The sequence below is a fragment of the Lutjanus erythropterus genome, chromosome 20, assembly GCF_056507025.1.
Source record: "Lutjanus erythropterus isolate fLutEry1 chromosome 20, fLutEry1.hap2, whole genome shotgun sequence".
Lineage (NCBI taxonomy): Eukaryota > Metazoa > Chordata > Actinopteri > Lutjaniformes > Lutjanidae > Lutjanus > Lutjanus erythropterus.
The window spans coordinates 17,733,234-17,753,353 of record NC_139336.1 but is presented as its reverse complement, the minus strand read 5'-3'; the positions used below and the strand labels follow the sequence as shown (position 1 = coordinate 17,753,353).

At 38.1% G+C, this 20,120-nt stretch overlaps 2 protein-coding genes across 2 annotated transcripts; both read right to left on the bottom strand.

The window, feature by feature from the left end:
• Positions 1-3,924: 3,924 nt before the first annotated feature.
• Positions 3,925-7,109, bottom strand: tmem141 (transmembrane protein 141). The gene is made up of 5 exons (XM_084745954.1): positions 6,945-7,109; positions 6,705-6,771; positions 5,565-5,648; positions 5,371-5,481; positions 3,925-4,606 (listed from the first exon to the last, which is right to left on the bottom strand). Exons 1-5 carry the CDS (start codon positions 6,996-6,998, stop codon positions 4,545-4,547), a joined length of 378 nt encoding a protein of 125 aa, XP_084602080.1. The 5' UTR covers positions 6,999-7,109; the 3' UTR covers positions 3,925-4,544.
• A 5,242-nt stretch (positions 7,110-12,351) lies between these two features.
• zmynd19 (zinc finger, MYND-type containing 19) lies at positions 12,352-18,376 on the bottom strand. Its single transcript, XM_084746075.1, has 6 exons — positions 18,104-18,376; positions 15,566-15,625; positions 15,359-15,465; positions 14,809-14,949; positions 14,038-14,218; positions 12,352-13,443 (listed from the first exon to the last, which is right to left on the bottom strand). The coding sequence occupies exons 1-6, from the start codon at positions 18,152-18,154 to the stop codon at positions 13,300-13,302; spliced, it is 684 nt and encodes a 227-aa protein (XP_084602201.1). The 5' UTR covers positions 18,155-18,376; the 3' UTR covers positions 12,352-13,299.
• Positions 18,377-20,120: the final 1,744 nt, after the last annotated feature.

The window sequence follows — 20,120 nt, the reverse complement described above, 5'->3', positions numbered from 1 at the left end:
AAAACATATCCCCATGGTAAGTCATAATAATGAGTTAAAAAGCTGAAATTATGTAATAAAAAGTTATAACCATTAAATGTCAAAATTATGAGACAAAGGTCAAAATTATGGCATAAAAAATGTAAATTTATGAAATTAAAAAATCAAAATTATGAGATAAAAAGTCATATGTACTATGCTCATACCATAATTATACCATTATGACTTTTTATGTCATAATTTGAGCTTTTGATCTCGTACACTTCAATACAGAACCTGATGGACTGAGGTTCTACCCAAAACCATTTGCTTCTAACCTGTTTTGAAGAAAGGGTTTGTCAAGGATCTTTTGGAAGACTAAGAGCAGAAAAATAAGAACCCTTCTCTCAGTAGAACCCCGTGGTGATCAGACCCTTGGAGTATAAAAAGCTTTGCGTTCGAACCCCCTGTGTGTGTTCTAGAGAAATCCCTTGGAATAGAAAAAGGTTCTTGATAGAACCACCTGGCTGGGTTCTACACAAAACCGTTTGAATTTAAAAAGGTTCTTGAACCCCTGAGTGTGTTCAAGATAAAACCCTTGGAATATAAAAAGGTTCTTGGTAGAACCACCTGGGTGGGTTCTTGTTAGCACCCTTAGATGGTGGAAAGGTTCTGGATAGAAATCCCAGAGAGGGTTCTGAGTGAAACCATTACACCATTGAAGGGTTCTCTGTAGAACCTCTGGTATAAGCCTTTACATTGGGTTCTAAGTAGACATCTCTGAAAGAGTTCCAAGTATAATGTTTATAAAAAGGTCTGCCAGGAACCAGAAATGGTTCTCATATGGGGCCAAGCCAAAGAACCTTTTATGGTTAGCATCTTTATCTGTAAAAGTGTAATAACAACTTTTTATCTCCTCATTATGACTTCCCATGAGGACGTTTTCTTGACTTTACTGACAGAAACGGGCTTCCTTTCTAACGAGAGGACACACAATCAAAAATCCCCTGACAACAAACACTGTATATGTGACAGTCGATCACACACCAGTTGAGCTTGTTAACACATTAATTTGCTAGGATTGATTACGGCTCCAGGCTAGAGAGAAATAGATCAGATGTTCAAATACCCAATAATTGTGTTTCAGAGTGGAGAATTAGATTGACACTAGTTTGCTTTTTCCACTGTGTGGTTGGGATAAAAAATGCTGTAAACTGAGTTAAGTTTTGGGGCTTTTGTGGTCTTGCATTTCAGGCTGGATTGTTATATAACCAAAGAAAGACAGAACGTGAAAGAAAAGAGGAGAAAAGAGACTCACACACTGTCCAGTTGCAGCTCAGCTCAACTTGACTCACAGGGTCGGACAAATGAGCGCTCGCTCCTGCTCTCCTCAGCTCTCTTTTTTTTTTTTCATGTTGTCACGCACATGCACCACTGCCACACAAAATCACACACTAACACACACTCTTTAGGCTTTACAGACCATGCCAGTGGTCGCCAAGCGTGCCAAAAGGCCAGTTCATACCACTGTTTGTTTTAGTTATTGGACATGAACTGATCCTCAGCTCCACTGGCCAGTCAGTTCTTTCATGTAACACACTTTACACACGCACTCCCTTTCCCTCATTATCTCCTGTTTGCTCTCTGTTTCTCGGAGTCTTTTCCTTCAGCGGCATCAATGTGCATGTGACAAAGGATTTGAGAGCTTATTCGATTCACGGAGCCCTTTTTTTTGGATGGAGACATAGAGAGAATTCAAAGCCTTCAAATGTTGGAGGTGTTAAATCAGATTTGAATTACGGTGGGAGGACAAGAGCGAGAGGAAGCAAAGAGTGGGGGTGGATTCAGATTAAACCAAAGCTAAAATCTTCCTTTACTCAGATTGCCTTTACTATGAGAATCACTGATCTAGATGTTTTTCTTTCAGAGACGCTGTGAAAATTTGTCCCGCTTGTGTTTTCAGCTCTCAGAACCTCAGTGGTATTTCTTTAGCTTGTTCCTCATCTATGAAAAAGTCTGGACTTTGGTCGCTTCATTCACTCGAGGTGTTAAAGCATGCTTGAAAGACTCTATTGTTTCACTGACCTGCACTGCATGGTGCAGAATTCATGTTATTAACACCTTATTGTACAAACTAGTCCAGCTATGCAAAAAACTGGAGAGTGATTTAAAAAAAACAGAATGTTTTCTTTTGTGGACCTGTTTCTGTAACAACAGAGCCTTGATGTTATTAGGACACTGAAAATGTCAATTTACTCACTCAACTTAAAAGTTCATCATAAACAGCTTACACAAAGAACTTTTAATATTTTTTCAGATAGTTTTCTGCTGGTTCAACTTAAAAATTAAAGTTGACTGAATTTAGGCTAATAAGACTATGCTAGCTTTATAGATTCTGGTCAAATAAACTCAAAATCAAAACATGTAGACTTAACTTAAAAAAATCTGTCAGTCTTAGAAGTGGTGAGTGAGCACACGCACCACACATTTTCAGTGGGAGACAGGTCTGGACTGCAGGCAGACCAGTCTAGTACCTAAACGTTTTTACTGTAAAGCCACACTGTTGTAACAAGTGCAGAATGTGTTATTGCATTGTTTGCTGAAATAAACAGGGACGTCCTGGAAGAAAGTCTGGTTGGCATCATATGTTGCTCCACATCCCACATGTACCTTTTCACATTAATGCTACTTTCAGTTATTTACTGATGCAGTCACATTCCTAACTCATCAACAACCCCTTTAAGATTTTATGTACAGTATATTATTAGGCACCATCATTGTATATATAGAAATGTATAGTCCTAGTTTTTATATTCTTGTCTTGTAATTTATTATATGTTATGTCTTGTTTTTATCTGGACCTTGAAATAAAGATTGAATTATCTACTTCACAGTGTCCTAATATTTTAATTCTTATGAGTGATTTGATTGCTAAAACAATGCTAATTCCCCTAAAATGAAGGAATTATTGTATTTATTTATAGCACTGTTTCCTTTTTCCTTTTGTGTGTTTATGTTGGCTTAGCCAAAACAAATGTAGCCAGAGAAGTTATCCAATGTATTGTTGGACAAGTCCTGTATTTCTATCCATTTTAAGTGGTCATAATCTTAATTTTGCCCTAGGAAATAAAATGCACTTTCTTTGAGATTTCTTTTCTTTCTCATGCTCTGCATTTATTATGATTTAGAGTTGGAGCTGCTGGGCACCTGATACACTCTGACAGCTGCACAGTATCATCAGTTCATGTTGTACTCTACCAGTATAACAATATACTATAATATGAAGATTGACAGTTATCATATCATGTACATTTGCTTCAATACAATAATGAGTTATACACCATTTGGTTTGCAAGCATTTGCAAAAAAGAACCTGTTCTGTTTTCAATCCTTTAAGGGTCACTGTTACTAATAATACTAATAATATTAATATTAATAATAATAATAATAACTGCAGAATACCAGATTCTGTGATGTTCCATGATATTTTCTGAGATGGTTACTGTGTCATTAAAATCTAATACTGTCAGACTACATTTCAGTGAAGAAAACTCCTCAGTAAAATCATTAACAGGGTGGAGGCAGACCTTAAATTTCCTACTAGAAAACACAGTTAAAGTCACTTTTACTTCTCACTAATTCTCTCCCCTTGGTTCTTATGTTTACTTAAATCCAGAGACAATTTCTTTACAAAAAAAAAAAAAGGGTTCAAATACTAAATTTGCAATGACTTCTATATTTATTTTTATCTTCCTAACGTAGTGCTCATGCTGTCATTATAAATTAGCACCTAACCTCATGGAATTAATGTTTTTAGCCCTGATGCCAAATTGATATAAATCCAAAGCGGATTAATATTTAGTCATCCTGAGATATGGCATGCTTCAGCACAGTCTCACTGAACTGAAGACGGGTGAATGAACACGCAGTGGCTTAAACCAGCAGCAGTAAATGATTTCATGTGGATTACTCTGCTGCCCTGAACATTTTATTAAACAGCTGAGAATGTTTATTTATTTATAAGGAATCATTCAATCACAGTATTATTAGCTCTCTGCAGTCCAACAGGCCTACAAGATTAAAATCATCAATGTCTAATTTGGATCACGTTTGAAAACTGGTCATTCACTGGTTGGGTTGAGCGACCCGTGACTATAACATACAGCTCTGCACATACCATGAGGTCAACAGTGACAACTAGTGTCTGGTTTTGGGCAATGCAGTGTTAATTTTGTTGCATGACAAACAAACATATCCTAATAATAATGCTGGATCACAGGCTTAACATCGGATTCCTCCTAAAAACCCAAGCTAAGCCCTGACCTCTGATTCAGGAAACTCATCTGTTTATCAGCACAGTAAGGCTGTTATGAAATTCAAAAGCTCCACAAACTCTCAAACTGAAAAAAGACACTTCATTCTTGTGAGGTATTGCAGAAATAAAGGTGAAAAAACACCGGGAAGCATTTAAATACACCATATACTATCTCACACCCAGTGCTCAGCTTATCTGAATACCTCCACCGTTGTACATTTTCACAAAAGGTGTAGTTATATACAATAAATACACAAGTTTAAAACTATGTTTACTCCATGACGTCGCCATATTTTGTCTTCTGAGGTCCTTTTGGTTCCTCTGTCTTAGACACTGAAAGATAAACACAAACACATACAGCATAAACATCCGTAAACTGTCTTCATTTGTATCATCATCAATGGTGGAGGAAGTATTCAAACATGTACATTAGTAAAACTACTAATACCACACTGCAAAAATACTCCATTACATGCAAAAGGCCTGCATTTAAAATCTTACTTGGTTAAAGTATCTTAAGTATAATAAGGAAAATGTACTTAAAGTATTACAAGTAAAAGTACTCTACATAATTAGATTATTATGACTGATGCATTAATGTAAAAACAGGATTTTACTGTTGTAGCTGGTTGGGGTGGAGCTAACTTTTAATTGTTTTGTGTAGGACTGTGTATTTTCATTATGAATTAATCTGCTCATTAAATTCTCGATTAATCGATTAAATGTATCAGAATTACCCAGAGGCCAGAGTGACACCTTCACAAAACTTGTTTAGCACAACCAACAGTCCAAACCTCAAAATTATTTTTAAAATTTAGAAAGAACAAAAAAGCAAAGCCTCAAATTTGTGATGCTGGAACTATGAAAGGTGAACATGACTTAAAACAAGTATCAAAATAGTTGTCAATTAATTTTCTGTCAATCAAGGTGTCGATTAATCAACTAATAATCTAATAATTTAAGATGTGCTGGTTTATACTGTTTGGTAGTTCAATTTATCACAAAATATCATATTTTATAAGCTCTTCACATGCTTTATACACCCATAAAAACATCCACATTTCTAGTAGTCGAGTGCAGACACACACTGTACTCACACTGCGGTGGCGATCTGTCTGGAACTTTGCCTGTTTCTAGCAACAACCAAAGGTCTGAACATTTCTGTGTTTCCCAGCGAGTCACTGCATAACTTCCAACTGATGACGCCACTGAGAGAGAAGAGAGGAGCGATGTTAGAAAACCTACAGTAAGAGAGGGGTTACTTTTTTAAACCCCGTGTTTAATTTCTCACCTACTGAGATGAGGAGGTTCCACTGGAGAGGGTAGGGCAGTTTCTTCTGGAGAACCTTCTGAATGGCAAACAAACCTGCAGCACCTGTAAAAGCAACACAGGACACGTCTCAGTGGCACATCTAGCAGCCACGACCAACATCTGTTGGGGTTTCAAAAGGGACGCTGCGAACAGAGGTCAAGTTAATGTCAATCAGAGAGGGGGACATTTATTTAAATGGATGTGTCAAATCGAATCATACCTTTATCTTTTTTTTTTGTTGTTGTTGTTTTTACCTTGACGATCTGACTAGGGTCAAAACATTAGGGCTGCAACCAAAGATTATTTTCATAATTAATTTATCTCTCACTTATTTTCTTGATTAATCGATAAGTAGCTTGGTCTAAATTCCACATTCCACAGATTGTCAGAAATTGGTTTTCAGATTTTCAGTTTAATGTCATAAAGGTGTAAAGAAAGCAGGAAAAAAAAGAAAAACAAAAGTGGTCTTGTTGAAAGTGTTTAAACTTTTTAACAAGTGAACATGGTATGAGCACCTGGGGTCTAAGAAAAAACAGACTATCCGGAATCACAAACATGGCCAGAAAAATTATTGGCAAAGCAGAGAAACAACTGGAATACTGCGTGTATTGTAATTTACTGTGATGTGCTTCAAACCTGTGAAGCTGACAACAAATTTCAAAATTCATGGACAGTAAAGATGAATATTTTTACTATAGTAATTATTAAAATATTACCCTTTGAGATAATTTGTATAACTCAAAATGATTAAGTGATGATCAAAATAGTGGGCTATTAATTAAATGGTCAATTAATAATTGATTACTTGTTGCAGCTTTACAAAACATGAGAGCATTACTCTTTTCACTTGAACTGATTTTCAAAAAAACTCATTTTCAGCTTGAAGTCTTCTGTATTTCATTTTGTAGTTCATTGTGCACCATGTAATGAAAGACATACTGCATATAGCTCCCTCCTGTGGTGTACACTGGTCAAAGAAATGTTATGTGTCAATAACAGAAAACAATCCAATGTAATGTGCCATGTTAAAATCTGCTAATTCAGCGATGACGATACAATAAAAATGACGACACAGTGTAGTTTGTAGTATTTCAGTGTGGGAAATTTCACATCACTCACCAAGTATAAAGGTGCCAGTTCCCTTCATGAAGGCATGAGACTGACAGGCAGCATAACTCCCCAAACCCTGAAAGTGACCAAACAAACCACCACAGTTTTCACTACACCTGTTAAAACATTTCTATAAGTGTATTAGAAAGGTTTCAACCTGTGCAGCAGTTAATTCATTTGACTGTCAGTGTCCTCCAGAGATCAACACACTGCAGAGATGAAGGGGAAAAGTTAGAAACAAAAACTCACCGGGTGTTTCGCTGCCAGCGCATCGTCCACTTTAGTCAGACCGAGATTCACCATTTCGTTGGCTGTTGTGAAGCTTGTGGTTAAAGTCTTACAGGAAAAATAACCCTAGCTCATGCTCAGAGTGTATACTGATCTCATACATAACATTACTGTTGTAAAACTTCCGTGCTGCGGACAAAAAAACACTGAAAAGAGAGAGAAACAGCTGCTTGTATAAAACACTGGCGACACCTGATGGAGAGGAGGTGGTACTGCAGCTGGTCGACAGTGAAAAGTTCAGAGTTTTGTCTGGAGTTTAAAATAAAATAAAATAAAACAAAATAAATCATCATACATTTTCATGTGATGTAAAAAGAGCTCATGTGTCATTATAGTGAAAATAAATTCTCAAAATAATGACTTAGTATCTTAAAATAATGATGTAGTATCTCAAAATAATGACTTGGTGTCATAAAATCATGGTTTATTATCTCAAAATAATGACTTACTATCTCAAAGTAGTTAGGAACTTTCTCAAAATAATGACTTAGATACTACTATTATTTTGTAAGACCAGGTCATTAGTTTAAGATATTCTATCACTATTTTGAGAAAGTTTCTCGTTATAATGATTTCCTGATTTTTTTTCATCATGTTGGCAAAAATTGGCTTCTGTAGACATCGCTTTTGTAGGAAAACAATGTTATAGAAATGCATTACAAATCCAATTCAAAATTTACTTAAGTAAAAGCTTAGTCTTCACAAAAACAGTCACAAAGTGCTGAAGAAAGTCTTGAAAGTTTAGTTTGTGTTGTAGAAATGTGTCTTTGTGCTTTGCTATCCGTCAGGAACCTTGAGTTTTCATTAAATCTACAGAGATTCAGATCAACACAAAATATAACATGTCTGAAACGTATGAAAATTTTTTTAACTTACACTAAAATTACCTATTATCTGTCAGTACTGGTCATTTTTGGTGCTTCCATTATTATCTTCCTTGTCTTTGGCCACTCAACAAGGATTTTTTTTGGTTACTACACTTTCAAATAAATACCTACAGCAGCATTAAGTCTAGAGTCAAGGAAACAGATTCTCGTGTGAAAGTTGGAGCTTAAATAGAGTCATCATAGCGACCTGTATTTGTGTCTGTCACGTGCCATGTGTGACCTCAGGCCTGCTGACCTCTGTGACTCTCTCTGTTGAACTCTGACACCACAGTGACCTCAACGAGATGAAGGGTTCTGCAGAAACTCTGGAAATGAGTTGGAAGAAGTAGAAGAAAAGGCAGATGGAGAGAATCCAACTACCGCTGAGACACAAGTATCAACACAGAGGCTTAAGTTACAGCAGAAGGACGGACATCTGTTACTTGTTACACGGGAGAGAGAAGAAAGACTAGATTAGAGGTACAAGTGAAACACACACCGAGTTAAAGAAAGTGTGTTTTTAAATGATGCAAGCTACATTACTAGATATACAAAAATCAGAGTCCATGCAAGAAGGTCTAACCCTCTGGACTTTGATTTTCCACTAAGAACAATGATGGGGAACTGGCCGTCAACACCAGCTCTGAGAACAGTGAAGCACTACTAGTCCATAAATTAGAGGTTAAACTAGTTTAAACTGCATTAATATCGACATTCACGTCTTTCAGGACAACATGCAACTTAGCATCAAATCAGAGGTGGGCAGTGATGGAGGAAACGATCTGGCTGAGCAGCTTGTTGAACGTGCTTTAAGTGGGAGATTGAATATCAAGGGTCCTACAGCAGATATCATATAGATGACCCCTCTGTCCTCCAGGAGAGCAGGGTGCTTCAGGACAGTACAAGAACAGAGAAAATGAAAGTTAAAGGGCTCCATTACACCAGCGGACAGTTTGAGAAGTGGGTAGATAGAGAACTCAATGTTCTCAGCCCATGGCTATGGTGTGGAAAACAAGGATTCCCTTGAGTTTGCTGCACTGAACAGAGCTGTAGCTAAAATACAATCATATTACATGATTGTTACAAGACACTTGTCAGCTTATGGATCAGACCCAGAGCCAGGTCAGTGATCTTGCTGAAAACAGTGTTACAGCCATGTTTATCATTTTTGGCTGTACAACTCAATTGCAAAGAGACAACCTTTCGCTCGAATAACTGACTGTTCACATGCTGAAATGACAGAAAATTGTGAACAATGCACCAACAAAATTCAGATATTTAAAACAAGAGAATCTTAAAATACGAGAAGCTTGAACCAGCAAATGTTAACCTGATAAACGAATAATCTATCATTTTGAAATGTTGACTAACTCTCAATTGATTTAATTCTATTCTCTAGTGATTCTCTATTGACTCACTTTACAGCTGAAACTCATCTTTACAGCGACACACATGAAATTTAGGGTAATTTTCTAACTCCTTGGACAAACCTTTTATGCATGTGAAAAATCCAGGGGGCAACGGAAATACAGTAAAATAAAAAAAAAAAGCCATAAACTTGCAAATGTTTTTTCAAATGCTGTTATCTTGATATCATCAGTTAATTATCTTGTTATATCAAGACAAGAAAGCTAGTTTTCTCATGATAACAGGTTAATTTATCAAAAAAAAAAAAAAAAAAAAATATATATATATATATATATATATATAGAGAGAGAGAGAGAGATAATGAAATCTAGCTGGTATCTCAAAACAACCAAAATAAATTAATCTGTTATCACAAGAAACAAGCTTTGTTATCTCAAGATAATAACATAATGAACCTTTTATCATGAGAATACAAGCTCTTGTCTTGAGACAACAAAATAATTAACCTGTTATGAGAAAATGAGCTTTGTGATCTTAAGTGAACGGCATAAAAAAAATTCTAAGTATGGCCATTCTTGCCTTCCGTACCTTATAGTTGCTTAAAATATCATTAGTGTTAGAAACCAGTTATATGCTTATCAATATTAAACAGAGATGTAAAAGCAGTGTTACCAAACCCATATGCACGACCACAACGGCCTTAATTAATCTATTCACGCTCAAAAGCATCCTAGAATTTAAAAAAGTTTTTTTCTTATAAAACTCCACTCACACATTCATCACTATTATTCGCACTTCAATGACTGCATGAGACGACTCCAACAAATGAGGTTCATTTTATTTATTATCATTTTACATTGGAAAAGCAACTGTCAGTTATCCCCAACTGTACTTCCATTCACATATTGTAGCTCTTTATTTCTAGGTGATTAATGTTTATATTCTTACAAAACAAAAAAAGATTTCAGACACAATCTGTACACTCCAAATCCAAATCACACCCCCTCCCTTCAACCCAGCTATGACAAATACGCTAACATCATGGGAGCCAAATTTTTAGTGCAGTGTTGAAAACCTGTTCACACACATACAAAATAAACAATCAACGAGTCGCATGTATGTCTGTGAATTACATGCTTACTAAGTGTCTGGACTCCTCACCTAAGACACAAGAGGACACAATAAGCAGGTGTGCATTGTAGGTAATACAAGGAAGGCAGGCGATTGAAGGTTAAGTTGACACAGAACAATTTCACTTGGACTGTCGTGTCTTAGAAAACAAAAAAAAGGGAGGAAATGGCTCAGTTCATGAAACCACTCTCCGTAATAAAATTTACCAAAGGTGTGTAAAGGGCGGAGGGGGGGGGGGATTCAAGTTTTACACTCCCAGACGTCTCTCACATGGAAGATTTTAATGACAATGATGGTGTGCAGTGTTTTCATGGAAAATCTGGAAGGGCAACACAGAGGAGAACTCACTCATTCATTCAGGATCAGGAAAAAAGGAAAAAAAAAAAATATATATATATATATATATCAAGAAATGGGGTTGAAATGTTCAGTCCCCCTCCCTGCCCAAATAGATGTGACATAAAAGGTCCCACTTTTTAATAACGTTTGCCTTCAAATATCACCAGGACAAAAACATGTTTCACAATCAAATGTTTTAAATAAATATAGCTCCATTGATAGAATTTCTTCAAAAAAATAACCCTTAGAGCAAACTCTCACACAAGAAACTGAGCATTAAACCCCCCCCCATCCCACCCCGAGCCCAACACACACATACCATAACCCTGCAGATGCAAAAATACAGTTGAAAAGGCAGGTGTCTGTTAAAAACCAGAAAACTACAACTGACTGGAGGGATTTAAACCATTTGATACAGGAGTGCCAAACTAACAGGTCATCGCAGACTTTGGTACACATCTTTTCCTACGTTTTGTTTCCTTGTGATCATCAGGAACATCTGACGGATACTTTGTGTTTTGAGAAGATTAAATTATTTTGTGATCACAAGAAAAGCAGTTTCTTTGTACTGCAGTCAATGTAACAAGCTTTGTTTTAGTGGGATCATGAAAAGAAGCCTGTCTAAGTACCAACAACACCAGAAACGGCTTTTAAATTGTAATTGGATAATTTTGAATTAGCTGATTCTTAAGAATATAATAAATCCAGTTACTTTGGGTGATTGTTTGTCTTAAAGGGATAGTTTGGATTATTTGAAGTGAGGTTGTAGGAGGTACTTACCAACAGGCAGTGTATTACTTACAGTAAACTGTTTAGCGAAGGGCAGGAGCACCACTGTAGGAAACTAAGCAATGAACTGCTGTAGACAGGGTTAGGAGCAAAATGTATTTTAGACACTTAAAAAATGACCATATATAAAGGGAAAAAAACAGATTTAATATATATTTATATAATATTTGTTTAAGTGTACGCTACATTAAGAATATTTTCACCACTTTATTATGCCATCAGACAGCCTCTCCCAATGAGAAACTGCTGTTACATAAGTCATATATCACTTCCTCTAATTCAACCAAACTCCACCGGAAAAAAATCAGTAACTTTCCCCTGGCAGATCACGGGAGTTGCTGGTCTACCGCTGCCTCGATTGGTTAGTTAATCTGCATTATTTGTGCGACTTTGTTTGAAAAGGTTGGTTCAGATTCACCAAAGTCACACGATAACCCAAACTAACTGACGAGGCGGCGGTACGCCAGCAACGCCCGTGTTCTGCAAGATAAAATTTTGCCAATTGAGTCTGTTTGAGGAAAAGAGGGGGATATTTGGCTTATACAACAATGGTTTCCTGTTAGAATAAGGTGTCAGACAGCGAGGTACAGTGGTGAAAGTATTCTAAATACAGCGCACACTTTAACAATGAATTAGGTGGCTAAAATACATTTTGCTGCTGACCATGTCCACAGCAGTACATAGCTGCTGTGTTTGTACTCCTCTCTGCTTCTCCAAACTAGGGGTGTGTTGACCGCCACCTACTGTATGTAATACACAGACTACCCATAAGTACCCTAAAGCAGCCCCACATCACAAAATCCAAACTATGCCTTTAAGCAACAAAACAAGACTGATCAAATTAATAGAAAAATAAAATAACTAGAAAAAAAGCCTTTATTTGGCAGCTACTTTATTACTGAACAGTGAAAATATTTTTAACCCACCAATTTATGATTAAATATGAAATTTAAAACGGTGTAATATGGCCCCTTTATGAAGAGAAAGACATACAATAACCCTGCCCATTACCTATTTTGACCATGTCAATGTCCTTCAGTACATATTGGCAGCACATACACATACATACACAATCATACACACATACACACTCCCACACTCAATACTGGTAGTGTGATTCAATCAGTGAAATCTATCTGATGTGTGTTGTGGTTGGCTGCGTGGGGGGAGTACGACAGACAGAGAGGCGGCGGTGGCGGCGGCAAAGGTGTCGATGACCAATGAAGACAGCAGCCATGTGCACCAGAGAGGTCAGAAAAGGGAGCGATACAGTGAAAAGGTCCATGTCCCATTGTACCAGCTGAACGACGGGTACTGCAGCCCCTGGGTCCCCCGTTTGCACAGACGTTACCGCACCCAGCGGCCGGGTGGAGGAACACGAGTGGATGACGACGACTGTCCATATTGTGGTCCAAAGAAGCTTGTCCAGTTCATCAACAAGACGACTTTTTTCCCCTCTCACATACAAAACCATAGCAGCAGGTAGAGCTCGAGGGTCTCCCTCCTCGAGAAAAATAAAGAACAAAAAAAAAAACCAAAAACAAATAATACCTTTCCCCGTCATCCACATGAAAAGCAAGCTATGGAGAATTACCAGTTCTGGGAAGTAGCAGATGTCTTTTTGCTTTACTCTCCTTCCCCTCCTCCATCTTCTTCTCACCCCCCTGAATCCGTCAAACCATCAAGCAACCAACATTGTCCTCTATCGTTAGTCTCTTGTCAGCCCCATTTTGCATTTCATCCCCGCTCCCCTCCCAAAAAAGTCCAATAACCCTCTCCCCTCTGTTCTCCCTCCTCCTCTCCCAGGCGAGGATGAGGGCAGATCATCGTTCGGGCTCCGACTCGAGGGCCAGCACCCGCTTGCGCTCGCGACACTGCTTCTTGTGGGCCGGCCAGTCCCTCTGCTGGCACTGGGAGCCACAGTAGCGCGCCACCTGGCAGCGACCACAGATGTTGAACTCCCGGAGCTGTGGGAAGACAAGGAACAAGATCACATTTTAGCTTTAGTATTGTGATTCTCATCCCATTACTCTCTCTGCTGTGCTTCCCATTTTTCAAAATTTTTGTATTCTCCAGATAGATTGAAAGAAATGTTAAAATCAGCCCCCGCTTGGTTGTAAAAAGGGACAACAGTTACTCCTTGTCACAACAACGGTAAGCTGTTGTTTCATAACTTTCAATTTTGAGTGCAAAACTTTCTCTAAAAAAACAAATCATGGTATAAGCAGAACAATCAACTTGCAGATGTGTTAAACAGTTTGATATGACTTCACCTTCATGTCTTACCTTCATACATACCTTACATATTTAGTACATCATGTTTTATTATTTTCAAAAGAATATTTGATATATCTTTTTAATGTATATTTTTTAATTTTTCCCCCCTTTTTAATTTTTTTAATACTTGTTCCATTATCCTTTTTTGTGTTAATTCCATTAACTGTTATTTGTTATAGCCTTCATCTGTAGCTTATAAAACTCATGAAAAGACTACAATTTGATTTGATTCAAATTCTTAAAAATCATGTCAATTTATCAGGAATGCCAGCTGCAGTACATACCCTCCTCTCAATGAGTGAACAGGGAGGATAATGACACTCATAGTAAGTGCAGGAGCACTCCTCTTCCTCTACCAGCTCCCCGTTAGCGTTGTAGTAGCGTGTGCGGCTCAGCTCCAGATACTGCTCCTCCACAGGGTCGGCCGGTACCTGCTGGATGGCCAACCAGTACAGAGACTGCTCTCTGCACGAGTAGAAGATGGAAAAAAAACTATCAGGCGTGTGTTACATGTTCAACAATAAATATTTAAAGATAAGCTGTAAGAGTCATCATATATTTGACTTTTACAGTGAGCCAACTTTCCATTTTTCTTGCTCGATTTACCTCTACCATTTCCACTATCAATTTAAGAAACAAGAAGCCAGCTCTTCTCTTTAATTAATTACTCTCAATAACATTAAAGAGTCAAATAACCAAGAGTAAATTACATTTTTTTTGTATTTTTCAAAGAATTAACGAAAGAATAAGTAATCTGTAATGAGTAATAAGTAACACAATATTAATGTAATACTAATGAAATGCTAATTTTGTGTGACTGACAGTAAAAAAAACCTTCAAGTATTTGTTTTAAAATATCAGGTTATAACAGATATGAGCAAATGCCTATATCCCTAATGGTTTTCCTACCAGAAAAAGGCTAAAAAAGGGCCTCAATGAATCAAACTGACTTTGACTACAGAGAAAACATCTGGCTCATTCAGTACTCAGCGTTCCTACAGAGCTACAGAATCATAATTCAGCATAATTTAGCACTAGTGCAGCTGTAGTCCTACCTCTGTTTGCTGGAAATCTCTTCTGGCTTGGGGCTCCAGCCCACCGGCACCAGTCGCAGGTTGTCTAGCCGGTTGTCCACTGTCACGGAGTTTATGTGGATGACTTGAAAACTGGGGGCAATGCCTCCTCTGTGCTTCTCCCTGTGTCAAGAAATGAATCCAGTAAGTAATCCATAAGTCAGTCACCAGTGACAAAACAATGACACTTTACTGAGATGAATGCATTATTCACTGATACACTCTGAACAAAAATATAAACTTTTGAACTTTCTGAACCGAAGCAACCAGAGGCTGACTGCAGTTTTACTAACTGCTTCAAAGAAACCTCGAAAGCATTTATCTCACAATTATGACTGCTATCACACAGTTGAAAAAAAAAAAATCCTCATTTGAATCCAGAGGTTCTATTCGGATCTTTAGGTTATGATCAGAGGACCCTATCAAGGACAGTTTCACAGTATGGATGTTCCCCTACAGAGTCTTGACCCCTCAAGCTCAAACAGAAATAAAGTGTTGTTTCCACAACTAATATGATGAACAAATTACTTACCAGAGCAGCTCATGTAACGGCCGCCCTGCCCAGCGGCCTTTACCAATGTCAAAAGCGTAGGCAAAGATCTTCGCTCCATTGCCATCCGCATCTACCTCCATGCGTGCCTGGAATCGATGTAATTGATTAACACGGGCATGATCAAAAAAAGTGGTAGCAGTAACACCTGCCATAAACATAACTTGCAGCAGAGTTCTTGTAGTTTACCTCAAACGCATAGTTTTCCACAAGTGGTATGTCCTGCTCATCGATCAGTGTGTATTTTGTCTGGAATGAAAGAATGAAGACAGAACATTTTCATGTTAACACTTAAAGCTGTAACAACCACAACAACTCTCACATGAGCAGGTATCATTTCATGGCCTGCTTTAGCCAGACGCCGATATATACAACTAACATTTTGGGAAACTTTAAGAGGAATGCAAAAGGGAGACAGCCGATGTGAGAGCAGGACCCAATAAGATCATAATTGATTACATGTAGTTACAAAGAGCTGTTTGAGAAGAAAATTTTAAACTATTAACATAATTCGACACTAAATGCAATAACTAGTAAATGGTTAGACTTCAATTAGTGATCATTCATAAAATAATTTGATAAGCCCAATTGCTGGCAAATACCAATTTTTCCAGTGGCATTTGTATTAATTTTCTTTAATAACTCATCAGTTTCGTTAACATAAATGTACGTTGTGGTGCTGTTAGGTTACTGTCAGACCGCTGCCTTAATACAAGTGTGTGTGGCAAGCAGGAGAGTAAACAGGCTTTGATGCAATAATAAATTATTTTATTTATATTACCAATGCATCTTGATGCACCAAAGTCTTAAGCTTTTAAACTAGGGGATGCCACTCAGCCATTATGACCAAAACTCAAGAAGCAGCCTACCTCTCAACGTAAATACAACTCACATGTTTACATCCGTTACATTTCACCCTCCAATTGGCTCAGCTGAAAGAAACCTGCAGCCCGTTTTTACAAAAATGTTACAGATAATCATGATGACCAGAATTGGGTTTTAAATTTCAGATTACTGACTTTTCTGCACTGATTCATAATCTTTAAAGAGAGATCGTGATGCATCAAAGAATCAGTATTTCCCTCACCTCTAGCAGCCACCACTAGACTCTGATCTCAAAAATCATATAATACTACTATATTAATAATACTACTTATAATACTATTACTATACAGAAATGCCAGAACCAACAGAATGAAGATAAATGCAAAAAAGACGTGTAACATTCAAATGATGATTTAGAATTCAAATGTCAACATTATGAATGAAGCTTTGAATTATTCAGGAGAGCCCTTGCAGGATCACCTCTGTTATTTAGCTGAAGCTATCCAGAAATTGAGATTAGTTAATAGTGAACAAGATGATTTACTAACCACATCCCCCCTGAAAAATTTATCAGATCCAAATGTGGCTTTAGTGTATATTTGTGCACAATTTAACTGCTTTGCACAGACGTGAACAATCACACACTGCTACTTTTTAAAAGTGGCATGTTTGCAGAGGCCAACAGTCACTCACAACTGATAAGCAATTGAAGGTATGTTCAAACTCCTGTTCAGGAATGTGCTTGCACGTCTGCACGTGACAGCGTCAACACAGATATAAACAGAGAATGTCTCTTTCTGAATCCAATATTAAAACACTTTCATCGCAAATCTATTTTTGACATTTACCACAATAGGGTTACAGATGCAACCTGCTTATAAAAAGAAGCAACAGAGACTCGTGAGAGTTACCTGAGCTCTGGTACTTGTATATGCATGTGACAAGACAGCAACACAGCAGCAGTCCCACGCTACACTGAGCAGCAAGGTTCAACACAGCATGGGTGGTGTAGTTCACATACCAAAAGGCCCAAACATGCATTGTGACACTTTGTCTCCACTGCCAGATTATTGTGTTGACCTTAACAGGAGTGTCATCATGTAAATGAGTTATTCGAGTGTTAACTGGAGGGCACGAGCGCTGTCACTCAGCAGGTGGGCAGCTGATTCGTCACAGCACACACTAAACGGTATGCACCCCCGTTTATCCTGAGTGTGAGTGTCTTGTGAGACGATGACCATCTTGCAGCCATAGCTTAACGTCACGTTTTTATAGAGGGAGACCGTTTAAGTTAAAAAAAAAAATGCAAGTTCTGTCCGCAGCTGTTGAGTGAGGTGTGATGTCCTGCCGGTGCTTTGTCACGTTGCACAAAAGAGTCAGTTGATGGAGCATGGCAATGGCTTCCTCATTAGCAGACACTTCACCGTGTAATCCAAATAACACAGCTAGCGTGGCACCGCTAACGCTACCTACACCACTGACCGTTAAAAATCACACAAGAGAAACAAACGTCTTCTCCCTTTCAACGCCACTGGACACTAATAACACTAAATAACGATCCCTGTGTTTATCTTTGTGGCCCTACTCCACCGTTTAACGTTAGCCAGCAGCTAGCCAACGTAACCCGCTACATGCTAGTTAGCGTTAGCATTAAAGCGAGACTGTGGTGGCGGCGGAGGAGCAGAAAACCAGTCTGGCTCGGCACGGCCGGCTTCTCTAATCCCTTCAAATGCGGCTAAAATCGGTAAAGCTGAACTACTCCTGCATCGGCAATGGCTTGACAAGCATTAAATAGGTTCACTAGCATCAACTCATCACCGCGAAACGCATTTTTCCATCGCCTTTTGTGGTCCCAGCGGGCCCTTCCCCGGCCGCACATGGCAGCCCTGGGATCCAGCTCACCTTCCCGGCCACACGGCCGAGCCGCACGATCCCGAGCTTGAAATCCGACATCAGGAGGACGGGCGGTGGTGACACAGAGAGGCGTAGGATCCAACCTAAGCAGTGTTCAGGTTTAAGCTCGCAGGGGCAGCCCCTCAGCCCCGCTGCGATGCCAGTTTGAGGGTGAACTGCTTGGGTGTTTGCCCTGACTCCGGGTCTCTCCGGCAGCAGCCCAGCCTCGGTGACACACCGCTGCTGGCGCAGGAAAGCCGAGCGAGCTGATGGGGGCGGGGCGGGACGAGCCACTAAACACACTGACCAATCAAATATCACGTTACATTTTTTAACACGCGGCGTCCCATCGTGCTGTCCAATAGAAAAAGACTATTTTTAACTACCGCCTGTTTGAGTTATTACGTCATTACACTCTCGTGACCACTTCCAGCCATTTTCGCGCGAAATGTTTGACGGTTGGGTGGGATTAAATGTGACATTTGAAATCCAAAAATGTGAACTGAGGTCTATTCATGAATGTGCAACAAATGTAGTTTATGATATACCTGTTTGAACAATGGTAAAATACCTTGGTATTTATGTCACAAAATATCAAAAAGAATGGGAACTGCTTAATTTGACAAACAAAATAGATGATTGCAAATTTAAACTTAATATTTGTTTGCAAACTGAGTTATCAGTTTTTGGTGGAAAGCATCTTGGGAGGTGTTCACCCTGCATCTTCACTAGCACTTAATCCAGACTGTTATATCTAAACCAAATCAACTTCAGTTATATGGAGGAATCGAACTCATCGAAAATGCTTTCACAGTTGAAGACCTCTGTGAAGGTGGGCTAAAGGAAAAAGACTTTGAATGTATGAATAGAACTTTAAAAATTAACTGGTTGAAAAAGTGGGTTAAATTCCCTGGCAGTATCTGGCATATATTCCCTGAAACTTTATTTGATAAAATGGGTGGTAATGAATTTATTGTAAAATGTGGTTACAATGTTACCAAATTGCCAATTAAGCTTTCTAAATATCATCAGCAGGTCGTCTTGTTTTGGAAATTATTTTACAATAATAACTTTACACCTCACAATACACCATTGTGGAACAACAGATAGACACTATTACAAAATCACTGTTTTAACTGCATGGACAGAAATATTTGGTGTGTAAGGGACACGTTAGATGCAAATGGAAATGTACTTTTTAGTTTTATATTCAGTTTTGATTGCAACCTCACAGAATTTAATTGTCATATCTAGGCCATACCCAGTTCCATCCAAAACAAAAGAAATTCACTACAAAACAATAAATGATTTTTACCCAATTAATACATTTTTAAGACTAAGATTTGGCTTTGAGAACAATGTGTGTGTTTTCTGCAATGGTGATATTGAAACAACAGAACATCTCTTTATTTCATGCACTCATAGTTATTCTGGAAGCAATTTAGAGAAAGGTTAATAGGAAAGTCACAACAATGCCTGTCTTTTTGGTTTGTCATCAACAGATAAAAATTTGACCAGATTATGAATGTTTTACTTATTTTAGCCAAAGTTTTGATTCACAACCCTAAATTAATTAAAACTCCACCTGTCTTCACTGGCTACTACAGTAAAATTCAACTTTACACCAAAATCATCTGGAAGATGATAAGTATTTGATATTTGCATTGTCATGTTTGTACATAACCTTTTTTAACTATAGGAAACAAAGTTTTAAAAAATTGACATTTACAATTTTGCATTGTAAACCAAAACAAAATAAAAATGGAACATTCCTATAAAAATATGTATACCTCATGTGACATTATTGCATTATGTGTTATGTATGTCTTTATATTAGTTGACTACAAATTTGTAACTTGTGAAGCACAGATGGTTTTATTTGCTTTTTTGTTTTAGGCTAACATAGGTGACGCCCATCGGACATTCAACTCCGCCCCATTCCGCGTGCTGCAGCGAGGTCTAGTTGACAAGATCAAATTAGGGCCTTTTATTTTATGGGATGATTAATATCAGTTTTAAAGCCGCA